At 42.6% G+C, this 25,402-nt stretch overlaps 1 protein-coding gene across 1 annotated transcript in view; it reads right to left on the bottom strand.

Moving 5' to 3' along the window:
- The window catches only part of MAD1L1 (mitotic arrest deficient 1 like 1), a 354,589-nt gene that overhangs the window by 190,666 nt on the left and 138,521 nt on the right, over positions 1-25,402 (bottom strand). Inside the window, exon 12 of the mRNA XM_069870454.1 lies at positions 19,500-19,640. Coding sequence (XP_069726555.1) covers positions 19,500-19,640 — 141 coding nt within the window. The remainder of the gene's footprint in view (positions 1-19,499; positions 19,641-25,402) is intronic.

Below are 25,402 nucleotides of genomic sequence, written 5' to 3' on the forward strand. Positions count from 1 at the left end.
CATTGAAACCACCATGTTACCTTACAAGAGCTGGACTGGGGGGCTCGGTCTGATGCAAAGGGGAAAGGAAAATTCCCCAACAACTTTTGAATATGTTTCAGATATTTATATATAGTGAGTGACACCCACTCTGACCTGCAGAAAAGCTGCAACAGGCAAACCAGAAACCATCACATAATTTATAGTACGTGGATAGGCTTACAGCTCAATGAAAAGCACGTGTCTCCGGCCACAGCTTATGTGGTTTTCCATGCGATTTAGTCCTCCTTAATTTTACCCCCGGCAAGGAGAGAAAAACCAGGAAAGTCGAGTGCCTTTAAGCAAGATGCCCCACATCACCAGGGCCTTGTGCTCCTGGGCATCCCAGCAAACTGCAGCACCTCGGGACCGAAGGGCACTGCTCGGTACAGAGCAGCAAAGGGTGTTTTTCATCAAAAAAGCAAGAGCTGCTACTTCTTTCAGAACCAGTTTTCTACTGGATTTGATGTGCAGCAGGGAAATGCCGCCCCCAAGTGAGAGACAAAAAGCAGCTGGTTACCAAAAAGGAAAGATGAATAAAGCAAAGGCTTTTGGGTGCTGAACAAAAAACTGATAGTGCAAATTGAAAAATCGCTGAAGTCATAGTTATAATTACTGAAGATACAGGAAAAACATCTGCAAAACATGGGCTCCTGTCAACACACTATCAGGATTTACTGGACAAAGAGATAATAACCAAACCTTTCTCTTGCTCTTAAGTCTCAAGGACAGACCAATCTCTCTCCTTCTCTTTTAAGAGAAACGGTCACGTAGTAATAGCAAGAACTCTTGACAGTAAGCTTATTAGAATGAAATCACCCCAAACTCTCACTGGTCAGGCTATTTTAAAGTGGTGTAAACAAAGTCACTGTGGAACAACTAATATAAAGGAGATAGGAGTTCAAGTAGAAATTACCCATATCTTTATTCTTGGTGAGTCACTTGACTTTGCCTAAAATAAGTTGCCTAGTTCTGCAGCAGAGACCTGGCTTTTGTTCTCACTGGCTAACAACCGCTGAGAGACCTGGCAGCAAAGTACTAAACTCTCCAAAACTCCTTTTTTCCCCTCTGTCTCTAATGTAAAGATAATACTTCGTAAAACTATCCAAAAATCTTTGACCAAAGGTAATCTCTGAACACAAGGTGCTACTGTTGACACAAAATGCACTGGATGGGCCACCCCACTCCGGCAATAAGAAGATTAAGCACCACATTAAGTGCAGAACTCGAGAACTTTGACATTCAGAGGAGGTAGTAACCTAACCTCCCTGATCCTCAAAGCAAAGGTGACCTTCACAGTAGCAATAAAATGTAAAACCTGGAGAAAGATTCTGTACTTCTCAAAATCTATTCCATTAACATGGTTCGCATCATCTCCCAGGGAGAGGCTGTCAGGTAATGATCACAGTATTGAAGCAAATTGGGGAGGTGGCAAAACGCAGAGCATTATATTCAGGAAAGGATGAGACCCTGGAGATCAGACAGTCCAGTGACAGGCTGAAACACTCACAAAGAAAGCAGCTAGGTAGGAAAATAAGGGGCTCAGGTGTTACCAGATTTTTCATGTGACAAAAAAAGCATCATATTTGCAAAAACATCTCAAACCAAGAGCAAGCATTTGCTGTTTTACTCTCTGAGCTACAGCTGAGGTTGAAGCAAGATTGAGGGGCAACAGCCGAGTGACTCGTCTTTCCTCCTGTTTTTCCTTGATGTTTTCATTCAACACCTTGCTAAGACAGAGTGCAGAGACCAAAAGATTAGCACGGCTCTGCTGGGAATAACACACTTTTGCAATAGGTCTCCTTCCCTCCATCCTAATCAAATGGTGCTGCAGCCCCCGGGGAGAGAATACGTTGCCAAACAAAAAATGTGAGTTTGCAGCTGCTTCCTCAACAGCAAAGGGCAGCCTGACTGATGAAACTCTGCCAAGCCAATTGCTTCGAGCATTACGCAGTCGGCCAGTACAGCATCTCCTGGAAACACACGAGTGACTGCCAGATGCTGATGGACTCTCCAAAGGAGTCATTCCCCAGCACTGGAACACCCATCAGAGAAGCCTCTGCCACTAATATTCTCTCTGTGGGCTCAGAAATATCCATACCTCAGAAAAGCAGCTGAGTGTGCAGTCGTAGCAGGGAGTCCATTCTCTTTTGCTGGCCAACTAGGAGAATTTTTAACCCAACAGCAGAAAGATAACCTGGCATAAAACCTGTCTATTAAGGGCTGACCAAAAATCTCTTGCTAGGAGTAAACCAGATTATTAATATATTAGCACAACTCAAAAACATTAGAAGAGCATCAGCTCATTCCCCAGGGAAATTTGGAGGACACAAGAGAGAATTAATTTTGCTGTGCTGGGATCCAATCTCTAAAGCCAAAATGAAGGGGTATCAGCACCAGAGTCCGAAATGAATGTAGTGCCTCTGGGAATCTAGTTATTCATCACCATTTAAGTGATCTGGAAATTGGTACTATGAAGAATTCCAGGATCCAGTAAGCACGATGCTTTCTTCAGATTGTATTGACCCTTCTTGAACTGGGAAGCAGCACTAGAGGCAAGCAGAAGGCACAACAGCTAATGGGAAGAGAATCCCTTGCTACACGTAATAACAAAGTTGGTTGGGGAAGGGGGGAGCCAATGTTTGTGCATTTGTTTAATTTTCTGGCATTCTTTTTCCCCTTCTTTAAATTCGCAGCAGAGTGAGTTCAGGCTCCAAACCCCCTGTCTTGATGAAAGCAAACATCAGTACTCAATAAACCCAGAAAAGGGAAATCTCAAAACCTAAACATATTGGCAATATGACACCCAGTGTCTCTATCAAATTGTGAACTTCTCTGCCACTCCTTCCTACTCATTTTTTTCCAGTCCCACCTCACTGGGTCAGGTTCTGTCCCCATCAGTTGTCTCGAACTACGTTTGACAGCCAAAGGGAAAGAAATGACATTTAGTTGATGAAGTCTGTAAATTAGCCAACAAAAAAGTTCACTTTCATCCATTCACCAGAAAAAATGGTAGAATTATATCTCTACCTTAAAAAGCCCTTCTAATTTCAGCCCAATGAGTCAGCACTGCTGCATCTCATCACTAAGAATGATTCATTGTCACTGCACTTCTCAAAGTCAAGAAAAAGGGTATTCACCCCAATTCACTATCATCTTATAACTACAGGCACTGTTTGCTTACAGTACTGTTATAATGATTTATGTGACTGTGTCACTTTTAATTTAAAGGTATAAAGAGCTATCATCAGTCTACCAATCATAAAGCAACATTTTCTTCTCAGTGGGCTGACAGTTGAATACCTGGAAAACATTCTTGCTAAAAAGGAGAGGTCTCTGCACCTCTATAGCCTAAGAAGTCAGTGCTTCTGAAGATGTGAGCGGATGGCAAGTACCTTTGCAGAGGAACAGCAATACCTGTCTACGAGGTAAAAGCTTTCCAGGGAAGTTAGAACTGGAATAGAAATCCAGACAAAAGCATTATGGAGGGAAAGCCTCTACCCCAAGTGGAAGCAATACTGAAGAAGAGAGTTTGTGCATGTATGAGACCCCAACCAGAAGATCTGTAGCTGGATGAAACAAAGAAAATTGGAAGCTAAACAGTAGCACAGCTGTAGTTTTCTTTATATACAAGCCTCCTAACATCACAGTTGCTTTAGTTAACCTTTCTAACTATTAAAACAAGGTTACTGAGCAACTCATCTTGACCTTAGGCTGTCTGGCAGCTGGTAATGTGTGGTGATAATTCAGAAAAGATGTATTTAATAATATTTGAGTGCTATGAACACACATAATCTAACTATATCTCTAACTATTCCTAACTATATCTCACTGCTATCCACACAAACGTACCCCCAACAGCAGCCCTCAGGCGTGGTGGCACACTTTGCAGTCCAACTGCTGTGAGCCAGCTAGCAGAACCCATCAGGGAAGCAAAGATCCATGTTTAAATCAAACTTATTTTTCCCTTCTGATTTAATTTTCATCTAGTTTGGTTTCTTGTCCCGGTTCCCGGTACTACTGCATAGGTTGTGCTAACTCAAATAAAGGTCAAGAAGGGGTTTAAGCCAGCACTGCCCTTGGCTTGCGAAATTACAGCCAGCATATTTTTGACATCCAGCAGAACAGCGGGTGAAGTGCCTAAGCCTCGGAGGGTCTCCAACAAATTTGAAACACTCTTGGAAGTTGCTAGGTAACAATGTTCAACCCCTTGGACAAGGCTGAGCAATGTTTGCTCCGATAAAGCAATGCCTGTATTGTCCTTGCCTCTGCCCTGGGAACGCATTTGCCGAGGACCTGTCTCCTCTGCTGCCAGATTTCTTGCAGTCTCTAGTCTGGGTGCGTAGTTGGATTTTGCTCAATAAAACAAACATTACAATTTAAACATAGCTATTATAATTAGCAGAAGCTCATTGCTCAATTCCCCTTCTAGACAGGGCTTTCCAAATGTCACAGTGTGCTTAGCACAGCTGATTTGCACCGACGGCTGCTCCAAACATGACTGACTCAGGAGGGTCCAGAGCGCAGAATGAAACCCCATCATGAGAAATGAGATGAAAAATCAAATGGGATAATCCTCCTTCACCCTCTACTTTCATGTTCTTGTATTAGCTGCACAGCACTGTAAGCAAGGCAAGTTTAACAGAGAGGTTCTCCTCTTCAACGCGGGTTTATTCATGCTTGAGGCCAAGCAGAATCCCATACCTGTTCTCTGGGTCAGCCCCCCAGATGACTCTGCCTCATCCTGCTTGTCCTGCCAGGGTATCATGGCATAAAAACAAAGAGCAGTAAGGGGGTAACAAAAACGAGGGGGAAAGAAACTCAAACTAATACAGCTACTCACTGCTAAAACCATTTTGCAGAGGCTTTGGCAAATGCAAAGACCCAATTTAAAACAGCATTTGCTTTCTACATCTATGTTGCAAAAGCAAAAAAACTGCCTTAGTCTGAGGCATTAAAAAGAAATTGCAAACTACGTTTTCCCAACATGTACCTACCCATAATAAAGAGCTCCGTGTCTTGAAGGAGAACACTACCATGCACATTTCCAGGTACTGCACAAATCAGTGGTATCCAGTCTCCTTGCAGACAAGCTTCACTTCAAAAAACCTGGCAATGCTCCACACCTCAGCATGTCCCATGGAGCCAGCAAAACTCCAGCTGAGTTTATTAATGTAGGTCTTACACAGCATCTCACCTGTGATGCACTTATGTCCCGCTCACAACTCCTACCCCGCTGTTTGGGATACGCCAGTATAAACTTCCTCTGTTGGAGAGGCTGAAGATGACCTACTACCAACCCTGGAGAAACCAAAGCACAGAGATAACATGGCCCTCGCAAAGCCACTGAGGCAGTCACAGTTTTCAATTACAATATTATAGCTCATTGGTTTTGTACTACAACCAGACCAGGATATAGAGGCAGAATTTGCCTGAAGTTGTAGGAAAAAACAAAGGAAAAAAAGAAGGGGATAACGGTAGCTCTATCAAAAACCATCACATTGACAAAGTAAGAAGCCCTCCAAGATGACAACAGGAATAAAAAAATGGGGTAAAATACATTTTTATGACCCTCAGATAAAATCAAACATCCCTACACACCGTGGTCATGCTCCTGTAACTTTCTTGAAGAGGAGAAAAGCCCTTCTAGTTGCATTCAAGAATTTATTCAAAATAAACAATTCCCAAAGGAGTTGAAGCACGCCGTACAGGCTCCAGCAAAAGAAATCATATAAAAACAAGCAAACTAAAAAGATCCTCTTTTGGCAGGCTGTCGAAAGAAGGATTCACCACATTTCTAACTGACTGCCACCATGGCTTAAATGAATAATCTATTAATAGGCAACAAATGCAAAGCAAGCACTTGAAGGAAACAGCAAGGGAGGGTTTTTGTTTTCTCTTATTATTGCTTAATGGTTTGTTGGGAAGGAGGTGGCTAACAAGGGAGAAAAAAATGCGGTAAAAATATAAAGAAACATAAAAGGATGGGGCATGGGAAGGAGGAGTATAAAGATGCAAACACATTCAAATGGATGAAGAGCACAAATATGGTTTTGCCTCTGTTTTTCCACAGGACTGGAGACCGAGGGGTGGGAGGAGGCGCTCAGCTACACCAAAGCAACAATTAATAACCATGCCACAGTCGAGTAAGCAGGGACAGAGAGACAGAGGCAGCATCTACCACATGTAAAACACTACACTCAGCCATGAAGCTGACTTAATGGAATCACAGAACAGTTTGGGTTAGAAGGGACCTTAAAGACCATCTAGTTTCAACCCCTCTGTGATGGGCAGAGACACCTCCCACTAGATCAGGCTGCCCAAGAGTACCAGCTGAGTACAGCTCGTTCCAAAACAGCACTCAGGCTCTGTGGTACGATGGAACCAATTTCCTAGGCAAACTGAAATTGCTATTTAAACCATGAGTACACAGAAAAAAAAGTGCTTGTGACTCAAGACTGTGGATGCCCTGAAGATCCCCACATTCCCTAAACTGAAGAAGGCTTTTATGTTATCAGCAAAGTCTCACTTGAAAACTCAAGCTCCTGTGGGCCATCTCAGACTAATTTCCAGTCTTTTCTATTGGATTCTGTAATCTCCTAGTGCTGTCATTAGTGTAAAGTACTGGAAGGACTCCTGCAGACATCTTGTGGTACAAATCCTCCAAAACAGGAGTGGACATAAAAGTTCTCAAGTTCAGCAGCCATCCTCATCCTAAGAAAAGTAAAATACTCATGCTACCTGATTTCAGCTGGGATAGTCAATTGTCTCTTAATAGCTGGTATAGTGCTGTGGTTTGGATTTCATATGCAAATAATGCTGATAGCACACTGATGGTTTTGGTTGTCAGTGTTCATGTCAGAGACTTTTCAGCTTCCCCTGCTCTGCACGAAGCTGGGAGGCAGCACAGCCAGGACAGCTGACCCAAACTGGCCAAAGGGACATTCCAGACCATGCTCAGTGCACAGGGGCAGCTGGCTGAGGGCGAGCGACTGCTGCTCAGGGATGGGATGGGCATCAGTCAACAGGTGGTGACAACAACTGCATTATGCATCACTTGGTTTGTATATTCTTTTATTATCATTGTTACCCATAAATGTTCTTCCTTCACCTTCCTATTGAACTATCTTCATCCCAACCAATGAGTTTTACTGTTTTTTCCATTCTCCTCCCCATCCCACTGCGGGGCAGGGATACTGGGGCAAGTGAGTGGCTGCCTGGTGCCAAGTTGCCAGCTGGAGTTAAACTACAAAATTGTCATTGAAACAGAGATGGGGAAATCTGAGTCATTCCCACAGAGGATCCAGTTTCTGGAAAGCATTTGCAAGAAAATTTCTAATAAATGCCATTTTATAATATCAATTAATCGTTTCTCAAAATAACTGGAATTTTTATTTCACAGCTCTTGCTGCAACCTGTCTTCTCACCCTCCTCCTCTTCCACAGCCACTCTTGAGTGCCCACAACAGACCCAGTCTCCAGCCTGCTGCATTCATCAGCTAACTGTTTATTCTTTTTAATTACTCTCTCGATCCTATGTTCCTTCTTTCGAGCCCAAAAGGGGCTCTCACAGAATCCATGGAGCAGAAAACCTTCTAGTTTCTCTTTCCAAGGAGTTCAACCAGCTTTAAGGTCCTTCACTGTTCCTTCCTGTGGCAGATCTTGTTCGGCACGTGGAGTTTGGCAGAGAGCCTTCTCTTCTGTGGGGCTGGAGGCTTATCCCATGCCAGCTCTGCACAGATTTACAGCTTTCTCAAAGTTGAATTATTTCCTACTGTAGGGAGAAGGCTACCAAAATGACCTGTAATCTAAACTCCATCAGTTAATAACTTCCCCTACTTAAAAAACATTTTGGAAAGGGTATGTGAGGGGTAAAAAAGCCCAACTGTGATGACAGGAAATGAGCACGAAAACAAGCCACCCTTGCATAGCACCTGTGTGATACATACTGTTTTGGCCAACCACCAGTTTAATTTTTAGTTTAAAAACTTGTAGGAGAGCCACTGTGAGGGCAAAACGCTGGATTAATCAATCTGGGGCCGAATTCCTTTGTTTATCCATAAAATTGGCAGAACAGAAGTGCGTATTTCCTTCCATTGCCCCATCAGTGCTTCTTAATTTTGGGCTGAAAGGATTAACTCCAGCGGGAGCGCTGCAATTTTATCTTAGACATGGTCCATTTGTTCTTCAGCCCTTCTGCTGAGACTGCCAACAAAGATGCCAGACAGGATGGTATTTTAGAGATGAGAGTGTTTCTCTTCTCTGAGCGAACCAAACAGCAACTCATTTCAGGAAAGCAATCCAGCAACTCACAAATGCTTCTCGCTCTAGCAAATGCAGACTGACAAGGCAAAAGGTGAAACAGCTTGATGGTCCCATTAGAAACCTTTGAGTCTCCTCACACCTGAATGCCTGTCTAGCAAAGCCACGCTATGGAAACATAAAAGATCTCCATCTGGCAAGGAAAGGAAAGAAGTCAGAACATATGCCAAGATAATCTCCATTATTAACACCCACCACAAAGGTACAAGATGTATTGAATTGCTCCTCCATCGCACAGCATGAGATGCTCTGAGGCTGGGAGTTCTATTGCAGAGGCGTGCTCCGCTTGCTGGTGGACAGGCATCACGAGGGATGCAGTGAGTTCACACACTGCTGGTGCTGCAGGCAGCTCCTAGGCTGATACAGGCCAAATCAGCGACTCACTCCTTGTGAAAGAGGCCGTAGAGGAAAGGGATAATGTGCATTTGTTCTAGGATTGGCTGTATTTGAGCCATGCAGCAGCTCCCAGATGTTCACAAAGACTCAAGTGTGACTTTTTCCCTCTCCCAGTCCCCTTTGCCGTTCAGCAACAAGAACAAGTGGAATCCAAAGAGCAAGTGGAATGCAGCAGAAACCAATATCCGCAATAATTGCAGTAACGTGTAAGGTGTTGATGGGCTGCAGAAAGCAGACACAATGGATTAGGGTCTTGCCTGGTCTAAATGAAAAGGTGCTCATTATCTTGAGAGGAAATGTCACTTCTGAACGATAAGGTCACGCTGCACCGTGAAGATAAATGTCATTTCTCTATATAGCTATGATAGTCTCACCTACACTCTTCGGAAATGTACGTAAACAGCAAAGCAATAAAAAGCTTGCAGAATTAGCCTGGGACACTGTGTTATTTTAAGAGCACAAAGTCAGTCATCTAGAGTTCTTTAGAGATGCTTTCCTGAACATGCACTAGGAACACGTATGTACATACACACATGTATTTATATCATGCATTTTGGTAGCAATAATAAATTAAAACCATTGACTGATACTTTCAAAAATGCTTGGATATGTTTGGTTTCACGTATGTTGAAAGAATTTAAGACTAATCACATATTTTATACTGCTACAAACATTCCCAAGAATTACATACATCTGCATAGGTAGTTCTGCGCTCATCACAAGCCCCCAGGCAGCCTCTGCCAGGCACAATGAGCAGTTCTGCTTTAAATAAATACCATGCATAATGCTAACAACGTCTCTCTTTTTCAACGGCTCTGCATGCTGCCATGCTGCAGCTGAGATACGATTAAGTACACTCAGATGATCTCTGAGCAAATGGCACAGATCGAGCAACCTCCACCGAGCACGAATGGCAGCGTCAGAGCCCCGGGTACCTCCAGCCGAGGTTCTCTGAACAAGGAGAGCCTTCTTGCAGCAGTCTGCAAGTAGGTGCTCCTGCCCCTTCACACCCGCAGGCAGGGAAGGAGTAACAAGAGAGCACGGAATGCTCCCACCTAGAAAAATACAGGTTTGTCATCACAGTCATGCAGACATCACTCCCAGCTGTCCATAACACTTCTCTTCTTACAAAAGGCCACAGAATGCTTCAGAAATCCTCAGCTTTATTTTGTTAGGTGTAAACAGATACACAGAGGTCAAAGGAGCATATATTTTATCTGAATATTTGAGAAATCAGGTCAGGGAAGTGACCTATCCTAAGGCTGCACTTTCCTCTAACGAAACGACCTCTTATAAAACGGAATAAAGCAGACGAATAGAACATGAAGAACATTGCATCGGTAAGAACTGTTATTAAAATTAAGAGTAGTCAGAAAGTAATTGCCAAAGGCAGGGCTGGTAACAACTAGCTGAGCAGTAATATCTGCCACAAATATCTTTGGCTTAAGGTCTCTACCGCTTGGCCAGTTCCCAGCTGCATTGCACAGCGTTGGCTTTAAGAAAAGCTTAGAGTTTGTGGGCTCTCAAGAGATACTCCCATATATTAAGACTGATACAAACATTCATCATTTCTTTGGGTACATAAATAATGTATAGTGGCAGACATTACACAAAAGCCTCAAAAATCTCCCCCATTACACAAGTTATTCTACTTCAAATAACCTCTACAAAATAATTACTCTGTTCATGTTCATAGCTTCTGAATATATCACTGGGGTTTGATACATCACTAATAGGGTAACACGTAACCTTCCAAGCTTCTTTGACTGCCCTTAAAAACTAAAAATATTTAGGTTTAGTAGCTCTTTCATGAATCAGCTTTCTAATGGAAAATGAGCTGTTTCTACAATTTTCCAAAAGGCAGTAAAGTTGATGTTAGAAGAACTCATGTTTGCAAGTCCGACATGTGGAATGCAGGCAAGAGAACAAAGAACAGACAAAAATCAATGCTTTAAAGCAAAAATCAGTTCTATTTTTAATGTAGTCTTGAATAGAACTGAAATGTGAATGTACATCTGTCAAAGCTATGGCCATTATAGCCATTTAAACAAATTGAAAACATGAATCAATTCAATATGTCAAATCAATGTGCCATGCATTTCATATCTGTGTTACTGTCACCACAGTTGGATTCACTGCACATGCATTGTACAGCAGTTCTGCCTGTTCTATTAAAAAGCATAAATAAAATTAAAAAGAAAAAGGTTACAACTTGCATTAGAGGCAGACTGTGGCTTTCTCCAAAACTTAGGACTTCCAGTTAGTTTTGCTGGAAAGCTTTTAGCCCAATCAAAGCACATTTGACATTAACACCGATTAAAGCAAATAGATAAATTGCAAAGCCTCTGAGAAAACAGCATCGCTCCTTACAATTTATTCAGACCACCCCTGAACCGACGAGATCTATATCAACAGCTTTGGTTTTATTCACAGCTTGGTGAAAACCACTATCAGCTGGCTTTTTACTTCTTCTGTTCCCAGCCTTTTCCAAATATTAGTAGGCTAGTCACATCGGAGTGGAAAAGAGAAAAAGAGAGAATTCCAGCCACCTTCCTTTAAATTCTGTTCAGCTCCCACTCGCAAAGGTGCCGCACTGTAATTCCTGACCTTAATATGAAACCAAAGAGGGGAAACAGAGATGCTGCAGCTTATGGACAAACTGGTCCGTACGCGAAGATGTATGGGAGCAGCTCATAACCGTGGAGAGGTACTAAGGGGGAATAATTATGTGTGCTCTGAAATGAAACAATTGCAATCGGCTCGTGCATTTAGGCACCACTCAAACCAACAGCGCTCAAGCACTATGCTGAACCAGGCTTTTTAGACTAATTAGTTCCCTGAAGAAACACCCCTTCTTCTACTGGTAATTAAGGCCAAAATAAGAAAGAATCAATGGGCTTCAAAAAAGAAAACCAAGACAGCAACTACTGTTGCTCTAATTGCCATAATAAACAAAGTACTAAATGTATTAAAGCGGATCTTACAATTCATTGAATCATACAATGCCAGGCTGGAAATGACCTCAGGGATCATCTGATCCAGTCTTTTTATTAGGTGATATTTAGTTTAAATGAGACCTGCACTCTGTCAAGCTGAGCCTTAAAAAGTGTCCAGTGTAGAGGAATCCACCACTTCCCTGGGGAGATCATTCCAATGTTTAACTGTTCTCACGGTGAAACATTTTCTTCTGGAGTCCAATGTGAATCTCCCCAGGAGGAACTTGTACCCACTACCTCTTGTCTTACCCATGTGAGTGCTCATAAAAATGGAGTCTCCAGTTCCTGCAAACTGCAAAGAGCAGGAGGGTTAGGATTCACAGGAGCATGGAAACAAGCCTGCGTTGATGCTATCTCAAAGCACTTCTCCTGTTTGTATATTATAAAACTCATAGGTAACAGCATTTCAACAAAACCCCACAGCTGGAGCCCACAGAAATGCAGTGGGCAGAAATGCCTGGAGCCATGTAATGAGCCTGCGTGAAAGCCCAGCAAGGAATCTTTAGAATCTTTATAGCATGTTTTTAAATAGAAAATGATCATTACAAATATTAATCCCTCCTTCTTACAAGAGACCATCATCATGAATTAAATGCTGACATGAACATAATTACAAATACATACTTTATATCTGAAATTATGCAGAGATTATGTAATTATTCTGAAATGAAGCACCACAAATCACAGAATTCAAATCCAATCATTATAAAAATCAACAAATCTCAACAAGTTCAGAACATCTCTTAAGACGCCCAGACAAGCACTATTTAATGTCATTTATAGAACACAGAGTTAGGGAACAGATAAAATTTCTGTGGCATTTTCTGTGTAAAACATTATCCCAATATATCATCTTCACTTTTACCTTTTTCACTAAATATTCACCTTTCTTCCAAAACGTAAGACTTCCATGTACCTGGGAAGCAGTTCTATTACGCAACGTCCCTTTCTACTGCCATTTGCCAGGGATGGGGCCACTGCACTCACTCCAAAAGTATTCTTGCTTCTTCCTCCACCCAAAGACATCTTGCAAAGCCTGTATCTCTAGGCCAAGACACATAAGCTCTCCAATGTGAAGTGTTTTAATGCTCTCAATACTGTATGAAATGTTCTTTCCTTTTGTACTGTGGTAAACATGACTCATAACTGCACATCAGTTATCTTCTCTCTCCAAAACATCACTAAGAAAGAATCAAATCTTACATGTTCTGTAGGAATTTAGACCCAGTTCACCTGTTTTTCATCTCCTGTAGCCCGGTATATCTGAAGCTAATATCCAAATTCCGTAGGTCAAGCCTCATTTGTACTTGGTTATTCATAACATCACCAGAAGAGGCTACAGGAGGATTCATTCATATCAAGAACATTTTAAACAGAGCATAGTTAGCGGGGGAAGGAGAAATCTTTTTTTTGCCGGCATCTATCAGTCTGCTCGGAATTGAAGTGAAAAGCTTCAGAGGCTGAGTAGAGGAGCATTCCCACATCACACCTAGACAGCAGTTTGATGAATTAGCACAGTCTCACCTAGGCCAGGTATATGTCCTGCAGACTGAAACACTTCAGACAGCAGGAGTCCATCCTAAACTCCCAGCACGCATAGCCCAGGCAATAATTGATATTTATCATTACTAGAAATTTTCATCTTCAGAGAGTCAAGACATGACGCCGTCAGTAAGAGAAGTAGAGGCAGAGTGTCACGGACTGAACCTGCATCAGGAGCATGACTCTTAGCAAGAGGTGATGGCAATTACTATGTCTCCCCTTGTTCTTGCTGCACTTGAAGCAAAAGAGAGCAGCAGAGTTGGAAAATGCTCTTCTACCCTGTGCACTTCAATAGCCCATTTCAATACACAGCCAAGAGCAGCAAAAAGGTTCTTACAGCTGCTCATTGTTGTGAAACAGGCATTGCTCTTGAGCCTTGGTCTATACAGATATTGCCCTAGTTAATTAATTAACTCTATGTAAGTCTGTGCCAGGATATTCTCACATCTTGACAATGATGGAGACTTGCTTCCAGTTAGCTGCAGCCCCTAGGAACTGCTGAGTTAAAGCCATCCTTAAACTGTCAGAGCATCCACACACTAAAAATAGCTGTAAAAATCTACTTGTAGTGAAAACAATGCTGGCTTGTATGGAATATTCTCCAGTATAAGGCAGTGTCATGGACTACTTCTCTTGATCAATTACTAATTTCCAGGACAGATCCAAAATGGGGGAGCTCCTCAAAAAAAATAATAATAATTTAGTTTTTAAATCTAGTTTGACCAAACAAAAAGTCTCAGATACCTAGAGACAGGCTCTGCTTCAGCATCAACCAGTTTTAAGAGGCAGTCTTATACAGAGCAGGGACTGTCACCTTTAACAAATCATTAAGCCCCTCCGTGACTTGCCTTTCTCATTTATATGATGGTTTTTTTTGCAAGGTGCTCTCCCAAAGCACAGCCAGGTGTAAAAGGGAGGGGAGGAAACTAACAGCTCCCTGACATGACAAGGTCACTGGGGTCTGAAGGAAGATGAAACATGTGAAAAAAAAAAAGAAAACCCAAGATAATCTATTTACCAGGACTGCCGGAGGACATGCAGCCTGACCTACTCTCCTTTAGGAAAGGAAAGAAACACAGAAGACCACAGTGGTTCCCAGGAAGGCTTGAGTCTGCCAAGAGATGCCAAAGCATTCAGGTTCAAAATGCTATTTCGACAAGGTGTTTGCTTTGTCAGAAGATGATGTCCAGCCCTGTGACCGCTTCAGCAATCAGTGGTAGCTGATGCATGGAGCACATTAGCATCATCTCCAGAGAGAGCCTGTTTTCTCCCATGAGTCACAGATAAGATGCTACAATGACAGCAGAAGTCTGGGCAAGTGAAACATATGCCATTCTGGAGTGGCAGGAAAGCTCTAGTGACTCAGGTTTGCTCCTTATGGACATTCGAAGCAAGCAGAGTAATCTTCTCACTGCTTCTTAACAGTTGTCACTGAGAAAAAACAGCACACAAGGTTGGATGGCAGCAGAGAGGTAGAGAAAACAGGCAGAAGAAACCTGAAAATTAAACCAACCTCTTCTGTACCTTGCACAGATGGGAAGCGCTTTCTCTGTAAAGTTCCCATCATCAGAGAAACCACTTCTGCTATGTACAGAAACGATTTACCTTTGAGGGGGGAGGAAAGCTGGCAGAGGAGGAAAAAGCAAGATAAATGTAAAGCGTGGATCAAAGAGAGAAAAAAACAGAAGGTGAAAAAGTGGAAAGGCATTGATGGGGGAAGCTGAATGAGAGACAAGGAGAAACTGTTAACTACTCAAATAAAGCTTTTATTGCATCCACACATAAATTTGAAGCACTTTAAACACCAGGGTGACTGCTAAGGAACTCCCTTTGCAAGGAGCAGATTTGTGACTAACAGCACAAGGACCAGCTATGCCCAATTTGCACCACCAGCAGATGCGCCGCGGTTCTCAGGTGTGGAAAAGGTGACAGTATTTGGTCAATGAGTTTTGAGGTCACCAGTAATGCCCATGGTGGAACAAAAACACAGAACATATGGCATTTGATGTGCTGAAACCATCAGACTCATAATTAACTGATTAGAGTACATATGGTGCTCGCAGACAGTGTAAATCTCTCAATGTAAAAAATGCTGGAGCCCATTGAAGGTGTCAGCACGAGTCTTCCTTGCAAATCTCTCTTCATTAAAGTTTCATATGGAGCCAAGTGTGTTGTAATAAAATTGCTATTAATGGAGTTATATTTATGATGATTTCTCTTTGGTGCAGCTGCATTTAACTTTTCGAACAGTAAACTCCACATCACAGTAGCTGCTGCATGCAAAGAAGCTTCTGGTTTTGTCATATTTACTTTGAAATTAGAAGCAATGCAAACTAAGGTAAAAGTTAATCAAGATCAGCAAGAAAACTGTTACTATCACCAGTATCAAAACGAACATTCATGCTATGATACTACAAATCTGTTTATCTTACGTATTTATAGCAGGCTGGCCAGGAACAAACCCATCCCCTCTTCGGTTCCAAACCACACTTTTAAAAAGATGGTGAGCAACACCTCATTAACCACGTGAAATACACTGACACAGCCTGTTTGCTTCCCCAGCCATCCTTTCAGATGGCATTTTTCTCTGCATCTCCCCTGTTTTACATTCAACGCTCTGCAAGGTGCTGATTTGAACCTCTCAGCCAGATTGGCGTTGGGGAGCAGGGCGTCAGGCTGGGGGGCAGGCAGTTCAGGGGAGGATAAAGCAATCATTTTCAGTCCCAGAACAGACTGCGTGTTTGCATGTCCATGAATTAGAGATGCAGCTTTTCTCATCGATCATCAATGAAGGGGATTTAAAAAGTTCCCTGTCAGCCTTTTAAAGCCTTCCAGTCGTCTGCCCCATCAAGCTCCAATAAGCCTAATTCTTATGCAGCACCATTGCATCTCTGAAGTGTTCTGGGATGAAAGCATCCTTCTGAATTTCAGTTTCTGGACAGGTACCTGCAGTCCCTGCAATGTCTGTGAGCAGACACAGCAGTGCTCCCAGCAACTGTGCTGCCCAGAAAAGCTGCAGAAGGAGGGAGTCAGGCACAACTCAGAACACCCCCTAACTCCATCCCTCCAGCACACATTAATAAACTACTCACACACAACCCTCCAGGGCTTACACACTCTTCTCTCATTCCCCGTGTTCTTTTTCTACAGCTTCCCACCTCCATTTATACATCAAGTAAAGGACTTATCAGAGACCTCATCTTCCTAATGAGTTAAAAGCTGTTGCCTCAGCCTAAAATCTTCCCAGTCCCACACGGCTTCCTCCTCTTTCCGACTGCGTTATCACTATCACTCTGTCTTCACCGAAGAACTCCCTGTCTCACATCCAGCTCCTGCTGGAATGGATGGGGAAATCTCCATTTTTAAAGAAAAATCCCTGTTAAGAACCCATCACGTTTTCCCCTCTAAGGTTTGCTCAGAGGTGGGGCTGCTGGTAAAAGATTACAGCAGGCAGAAGAAACAAGAAAAAAAACGTATCAAAGGGCTCTGCTAGGGAGCACAGAAAGAGGTTGTGGTAAATTAAGTACTCAGTAACAAAAACAAAGAAAAAATGCCTGTGATAAAAGAAGTCAGAGAGGAGAGACACGGTGCATGGTGTGAATATTAAGGTTTATGAACAAAGCTGAATGGTAGAAGCTACAAAATGTAATGCAAGACAATGCATTTGCCTTAGAGGCTACAAGGGCTTTTTTAAACTCAAGACACTCCTGGAGCACAGCAATACCTGCAGCCATCCCAGAGGAGAAGCAGAGCACAGGGACTGTGCAAGCGCTGCTCCTGCAACAGCCTCCCAGTGTTCCCAGCGTATGCTGAGCTGCCAGACACATTCCCCTGTGGGCATACCTGTGGTTACCTGCAGTGGTATATCCTCTGTTAATTAGTCATCTTAATTGTTTTCCACTCTTTAACCAACTCAGCCTAGCAAAAAGCAATAGTGTCAGTCCACCCTCTTCAGGTCAGACCCACCACTCCCTCTCTTTGCAGCTTCCCCAGACTAGTTGTGCACGTTGTTGCTTTGCTGCCAAAGTGTGTGATGCTCACAGACAGGTTCTTCTCATCTTTCTGGGCTATTCTACCAGCTAGTTGTGTCCTGCCCTCCCAAGCTCACCCCCACCAGAGGCTGCTGGGATACCCCAGCCTTTGTGCTGTAAACACATTGAAGTTCTCCTTTTCCCTCCCTTCACCCCAGACTCTTTCACCCACATCTCAGAAACAGAGGAGGCTCCAGGTTGCCTCACTCCTGCCGTCTCCTCTGGCTGGGAGATGAGTCATGCAGGTGTCAACATTTCTAAAATTTGTACAGAGGCTCAGCAGAGCCCGGAGGGTGCAGAGCATTATGTTAGAAGTTATTAATAGCTGCTATCGACCAGCTCTTTGATCTACAGGCACTTGATTACAGTTGTTGCTCCTGATGATGAGGCACCAGGAGTCCTGCCTGGACCTCAATTTCCCTTTCCAATTTTTAGGTTTTTACTAGAACAAAAATTGTTTCCCTAGAATTTCAAAATAGATGGGATTCAGCAGTCAACACTGCAGTCAGAAAGGCAAACAAAATCAAGTGAAGCATAAAATTTTACTTTACAAGGGGAATATCAGCTCTTTGAATCCTGCTTCTAGCAAAGTCTTTGAAAGGTTGACATCAGACAAACCAAACCTCCAGAGAACACAGCTCCTTTCTGAAATTTCCCAGGTAGCCCTCAATCCATAACCATGGAAACAAATCTCAAATCTGTTGCCTATAAGTAATCAGAGGGGTATAGCAATTATTTCCCACACTCTTCCATGTTTTCACCTGAAGAAGGTAATTTGCTGTTGCCCAAAGACACCACCCACACTTACCTCTTCAGTGAAACAGTTTGGGAAATCTCCCCCTGACAACCCAGATCCAACAACACCAACAGCTAAGAAAACAGGATAAAATAATCACCGATCACTTTATATCAGTATCGTCTGATCCTGCTCTGTCTGGTGGTAAGCATCACGTTGATCAAAAGACAACATAGAGAAACATTTTAAGACAGACAAATTCAGGCAAATTTCCATTTCATCTGATGTTACCAGTTACCTTCTCTCATTAACTTGGCCAAAACTTTGCAGAATTCCTTTTCAGAGAAACAAGGATGCAGGGGATCTATACCACAGTACTGATCGATCTATACCACGCTACGCTGCTCTGCTTGCTAAGGCTTTAAAGGTCATTGGAGCCACCAACACCTGACTTAAGTTCCCACCTATTAACACAAGAAAAAAGCAATTTAAAGGATGCCAAAAGCAACACAGAGGTTTGTGCAGAGTGGGACGATCTACTCTATGGCTTGAACATGAACCCAAGGAGCATCAATTTCTACAAGTTTTACTCCATTTGAATTATGGCATCTATAAATCTATATGATGGTGGAACTAGGCATGAAGAAAGGAAAACTCACACGCTTATGACTATTGTAAAGCCTGTGTAATAAAACTGCCAAGCTTTAAGATCACAAGCATATTCCAAATATTTCAACTCATGACCATGAAGCCCATTCCACTATGACAAAGTACAACAGAGAAGAGGAAAACTAGCTGGCAGATGTGTGTAAACGTTTATCTCATTACAGTCACATTTCAGATTACAAATCTTCCAACAGAGAACTAAAAATAATAGAAGAATTCCTTCAAGAAATACTTCTATTTTTGGAGACGATGTTTTCTCTTAGAGAAAACTTAGTAAAAACCATTTAATAGAGTTACTGGTATGCTGGGGTTTTCAGGCCCAATGCCAAGAAGTGAAGAATTAGCAGCAGACACATACTTTACTTCTTCAACCCTTAGAGTAAAGCTCTTATAAACACACACTCATTACACTGTGTACAGAAGAGCCTTGCTACATATGCGATAGAGTGAATCACTTCGACCAGACCTCCGAGAAGACACCACACCTCCTACATTTCCTTACTCCTTTAAATGCCCTTTCTACAACCCTTTAGCCCACAGGGAGCAACTGTCACTCCAGCCGCGCAGTACAGCTACACTTAACACAGAGCACAATCCCAAAGATGATTATTCTTGCCTTCTGCCAGCTTCAGGTGTAGAATAATAATGTGTGGGTCTTATTGATCCTGGAATTTTGAACTCGGAATTTTGCAAATCTATCTTCTGTGAGAGCAGATCACACCACTAAGCAATTCAATCTTAAAGGTCTCAACTACGTCACCCCTGGGGTTAGAGCATGATGCTTCTTTATTACCTCCAGCTCGGTGTTATGAGCATGCAGCTTCTGCACCATCTCCTCGGCCTCACGCATGCGCCTGTTCAGCTGGGGCGAGTGCTCTGAAGGGGTCAGCTCGCTGTCATACGACTCCAGAATTGCTCGCATCCCATCACGCTCCTGTCAGGAAGAACACAAACCACCTTTAGGGATAAAGCTCCTGACCTCATTCCGAGGACAGCATTCCCAGAACAACATTCTGCATTCTTTTACACGGCAAAGAAACCGTGCTGGATATACACTCATCATCCTCATACTGGCATCAAGCCACAGATGAACACACAGTTCTAATAAAATAAATGTTGCTGCTCTGACAACTGAAAAATTGGACTGTCTTGTGTGTCTCAAACCACATAGACTCTAACAAGCAGATGGCAACTGAAAACAAAGCCTGCCTTCTTTTTGGAGACGTTATTCAACATGGCTGAAGGAGTTTCTTCAGCAAAATATTTAGTGTAGTACTTGACGTTTTTCCTGCGAAAGAGTTCCAGTAATGAAGGAACAAAAATGAAATAGATTTGACAACAAACAAAGTGGCCGAGAGCAAATATCCTCTAAATGGTTTGTGACTTATCACTCGTTAAACACTGCAACACTCAGTGTCTATAATAAACATTCTTTCAGAGGTTAATATCTTGCAGACAATGCGTTTGGCTCACTTTGCTCTTTGCTGGCACTTTATAATCAAGCATGTACAGGGAAAGACAGAAGGAAGGACGCCTCCCCCCTCCCCACAAGCACTCACACTCCCACCTATAAAGGCTGGGCTGGAAGCTAAAGGTAAAACATTGTGCAAACCCCTGGTTGAAGTATTTCCTAATGCTTTTCCAACTTCAGACAGCTCTACTGTCCACCTCCAAGGCACGGATGGAGAAGAATGGGAACAAAAGGCCGAAAATTTCCAGAAGTTGTGTGTGTTTTAAGGAGATTACTGTTCACAGCGCAACATGCATGCAGGGATTAGCCAGCTGATGAAGTATTTTATCTTTTGACTGTAAGGAAGAACCTTGATGTTGATGATGCTACAGACAGGGTCAAAGGAGCACAGGCCCCTGGCATCATTCCAAAGAGTAAAAACTTCAAGGAAATCCAACAGTGCTGCACTCGTACTACAGGCAGCACTCGAAGTTTGCTACCTCACCTTGTTACAGAAATGCACAAGAGCTCTGGACAATTCAGTTCTCTTGTGTGAATTCTGCCATAACAAACCTCCTAAATATTATTGGATCATTCAGCTTTATCGCTGTGTGGTTCACAGCCAGACCAGGCCACGGCCACTAACACTGAATCTGCAGCACTTCATCAACCCAGCCTGGCCACGCTGAAATACTTTGCTGGGATCCTGCTCTCTTGGGGAAATGAGGAACTGCAAGGGCAGAAAAAAAGGTTGCTTTTCTCTCCACTCGTAAATGAAAAAAAACTGCGTTTCAGAGAGTGAAGGTGATGTTAACCGCTCAGCCGAGCAAGCCTGTATACAAAGGTTATCTCCCCCTTCAAAATCCAAAGGTCAAAGACTGAACACGGACAGTAAGTGTATGTGTGGAGAAGGAAGATTCAAATCCAATGTGTGAAAATAAGACGCGGGGCATTGCCACAGGTCCAGTGTGTGCCCAGAGCATGTGGTGGATTGAAAGGTCAGCCAGGATGGCCGGGGTGGTCAGCAGGTAAAAGGGCCCAAAAGCAAAGGAGAGCCCGAGGCAACAGTAACTGAGATAAAAAAATACTAAAGAAAAACAGGGTTTAACATGAATAGTAGTGAAAGCTATTATCAGCTTCTTGCTCAGGCATGACCGATGAGAAATATTTCTCCAAGTAAAGAACAGTTTTGCCATAGTCTAGAAAGAAGTATTCATCTGACAGATCTACAAAAGAAAATTCTTCCATGACTCACAAGAAGAAAACTCAAACCCGGCTACACCACACCTGTCTAGTTTCTGTTTGGTAGAAAGGTAGTAGCACGGGATGGCTCCATCCTCCTCCCTACACACGTCACCCACTCTGCCCAGTGCACGCTCTGCAAAGGAAAATGCTTCTGCTCCCATGACTTTCATCGCCCATTTATTGCAGAATCATTGGCTAGAGCATAGAAGAGAACATAATGATGGCGTTTAGCAAAGGTATTTGTTTGATCCTTGCATGTTGTTGCAATTAGATCTCCAATTATAGCACGCTCTCTCCCCCTCTGTACTCCTTAGCTGCTTTGTTATCCCAATTTTCTGCTAAGCATCTTTCATCAATGTGATAATTTAACACCGCAATGCTCTCTCCATTACAGCAGGGCTGTCCCAAAATCCTCAGCATTTTTTCAACAGCAAACAGGACCCCTGGCAATTCCCATCACACTTGGCTTCCAATTAACTACTGAATATTAGGTCACTGGAGTCATCCCCAGAAAGCTCCTAGCAGCCCTCCAAGCTGTTCAGCTGCAAAACAGGACAAACTTCTGCTTTCATGTTCGGATGGGAAAAATGCATGGGAGCAGGACATCCCTATGGGCTATTTTTGCTCTAAAATCAACTACAGACCTTTCCCTTCAAAGACTCTCTCAAAGGAAAAGCAAACTTCTCAAGGTAAAAAAAAAAATGCACTGTAAATACAGCACAAGCCATATTGGGAAAAAGTACTGAAAAGTTGACATAAAGGGCGGTAAAATTAAACACTTGATCCTGGAGTTTAGTTCTCCTCCTTAATTATTTCTAAATATTAATACTGTAATGAAATCAATTTTCAGCTTTCAACACGTGGTCCCCAGCTCCACTTTACGTTCCTCCCCATCAAGAGCACTTACTGAAAGCTTTTCCCTCCCTCCTAAAGATCTTGTTAGCTTGGCAGGAAACACAAGTTCTTGTTGAGAAGTCCTCTGTCTAAACACATTCTCTAAAATATAATCTTAATTTAGTAATTGCTGCAACCTCTCCTCATCCCACATGACAAGACATTCCCCAAGCCTCATCAAAAACCTCCCCAGGGACATTTAGGTGCTCTCTCTAACCTTTTTCCAACACCTCTGCTTTCTGTCAGGAGAGTATTCATCAGAGTATTCATCAGAATTACTAAAAAGTGGCCCCTCTGGGATTTTCCAGAATCGACCCAGCTGAGGGCATCTCCGCTAACTCACCATGGACCTTACACTGGCACACTTGCATGTCCTCTTTTCCTGGACCCGTTACAAATCAACACCAGAGCGCAGTTTACTCTAAACATGCCCTAAAAGCAGAGTAATTGGCTTTGATGTTCATTATAAACCTAGGAAATTAATAGCCCACAGCAAACTCTGGCGCTACAGCTTGCAGCTGTGTTTGAGGAAATGGAAGTTTGAAAAAGAGGAAGGATAGTTATTTTTTCAAAGGTTGAACAGTTTCCCTTTCTTCTGCCAGCGACAGTCAATTTACCAAACAAATATGCCTTGGACTAACTAAAAAAGAAAGCATGTTTTATAATCTTAACCACAAACCAGAGCTAACGCCATGGAAATCTGCTATGGCAAAGTACAGGATGACACCTCTGCAAAATGCCATCCCTGAGACAAAGCTCCTCTCCGGCCCTCCCACCAGCTCCTCTGTTCCCTCTGGTCAGTGAGTAGCTTGAAGCCAAGGGAAAGGCTCTTTCCCCAACATTCACACACGAGAGGGCTACCAGAGTAGTTTAGAAACAGCAGTAACATAAGTGGGCTCCTCCAGGACTTCTGTGTTCATTTTAGGGAAAGACCTGAGAACTCTTCATACAAGCAGCACCACCAGCATCCCCACCAGCATCCCCACCAGCATCCCCACCAGCATCCCCACCAGCATCCCCACCAGCATCCCCTGTGTCACCAAAGCAGTGTGACTGCACATCTCCACAGGCAGAAGGCAGGATCTCTCTCCCCTTCCTGCGAGCACGCGCACTCCCAAGCATAAAGCCTGGACTAAAAGCTAAAGGTAAAACTTTGGGGGGACAGGGGGCTGGTTGAAGTATTTCCTAACGCACTCCCAACTTTAGACAGAACCTAACATCCACAGCTTCAAGTATGTGCACGCTGAGGAGTATGAGAGCGACTCCCAGCTGTGTCCTGGGAGCAACTGAAGAGTAAAATACAGCCAAAATATACGTAAAAAGCCATCTGACCTTACATACATACATATCAATTCAGGGCCCATTCCTGTTGATGCTCGTTAGCCTCTGCTCAAACATACACACATACAACTCACCACAGACTTTCTAATTAGTTGCAGAAAAGAAAAATCGATAAGAAAGAAATTAAAGTTACAAATCTAACTGCAGTCAGTCACACACCCAGGGAAAATTTGTTCCTGGGGTAAAGTTTATCTAGTGTCATAATTTTATTGAAATCCTATATCTTCCCATTGACTTTTATCGTCTCAAGCTGGATGCCAGAGTTACCATTATTAGAGTCTCAGTGCTGCTTGCAGGCCCAAGGTTTGTTTTTTTTTCTTTTTTTCCCTTTTATAAACAAGCTGTAATTGTCTGGTTTATTGATCAATAAATCTTTCAACTGCCTCTCTTCACCCAGCTTCTGTCTGGTTAAGTCTCCCGCACCATACTCTGAAAGAAAATATAGGGTGGTTGTTTTTTAAAGAACAGATTGTTTTGTCATTAGCAATGAAAGAGCAGGAATTGTGCCGGTCGGCTCCGATAATGGCTTTTTAATGACAGATCCTAGTCACAGTAAAATCTGCTTTATTTCCACACGAGTGAACTTCAACTATTAATCCACAACCCAAACACACAGCTCGCCTGCTCTCTCGCTTCAGTACAGGTTAGAGGCTGCCAGAGCAGACAGACTTTGTAACGTAGAATCGTAATGATTATTTCCCACTTGATGCTTTTTTGATGGTACAGAAATATTACTGCTTTAGCATTAGATGAGCTTTTTGTTTAATTAATGATAATTTTTGAAGAATGTTAATAGATTGCTTCATTATAGAAAATCAGTGGCAAGATTTCCCCCTCCTCTTCCTCTCCAGACTCCCAACTCCAAATTAGTCGTAATAAGAGAAAATTTTGAGACTGAAGAAAGGATATGGAGTTTCAACATCAAACAGATGCTATTTGCAACCAGGTATAATTTAGCTAACTGCTCCTCATAAAAACACAAATAAAAGAGAAAGATGCCTGTGTAGCAGAGGTCTCTGCTTCCTTGCTTGAAGCCACACAGAAAGACGGAGACGGTCACTGAGGCTTGACCAGGTGTTTAATACCTGTAAAGTCAGCAGTGTGAGCTGGGGGAACTTAAGCCAAAATCTGGTCAGAAATAAATGGAATAACTGAAAGAATACTTAAATTTATTTATCAAGATCTATCTAAAACTATGACACATGGGGTGAGTTTTGGGGTTTGTCCCGTGCAGGGACAGGAGTTGGACTGAATGATCCTTGTGGATCCCTTCCAACTCAGGAAATTCTATGATTTAATGATTCTATAAATATATCAGGACCTATTGACAAAGTATAACTTTAAGATACTTCAAAAACTAGTCACGGTGATCTCTGCTCCATGAGCAACTGTCTTTGAAGAACTCCCGAATGGAAGGACAGGTCCTATAAATAGGGCAGAGGAACAGATCCAACCTCTAAAAGAGGGATAGAAGAGGAAATAGAGATTCTGGTAACTGTAAATTACTTCAACACTTTGATATCTCATAAAATTCTTGAAGAAAACATTAACAATCAAATTGCAAGCAGCTAGAGAAGAATTAGGGACAAGAAACAATCAGCTGAGCCTTAATATGAATAATATTAAACCAGTCTAATTTCCTTCTTTGACAGGTAACTTGTCTACTGAACAAAGGCAAACCATAAATATGATAAATCTCAACTTCAGTGATGTGTTTATCAAAGAAGAGGATTACAATTCAACAACACCTCTGTAATTTAGAGGAA

This window comes from Phaenicophaeus curvirostris, chromosome 16 (genome assembly GCF_032191515.1).
Source record: "Phaenicophaeus curvirostris isolate KB17595 chromosome 16, BPBGC_Pcur_1.0, whole genome shotgun sequence".
NCBI lineage: Eukaryota > Metazoa > Chordata > Aves > Cuculiformes > Cuculidae > Phaenicophaeus > Phaenicophaeus curvirostris.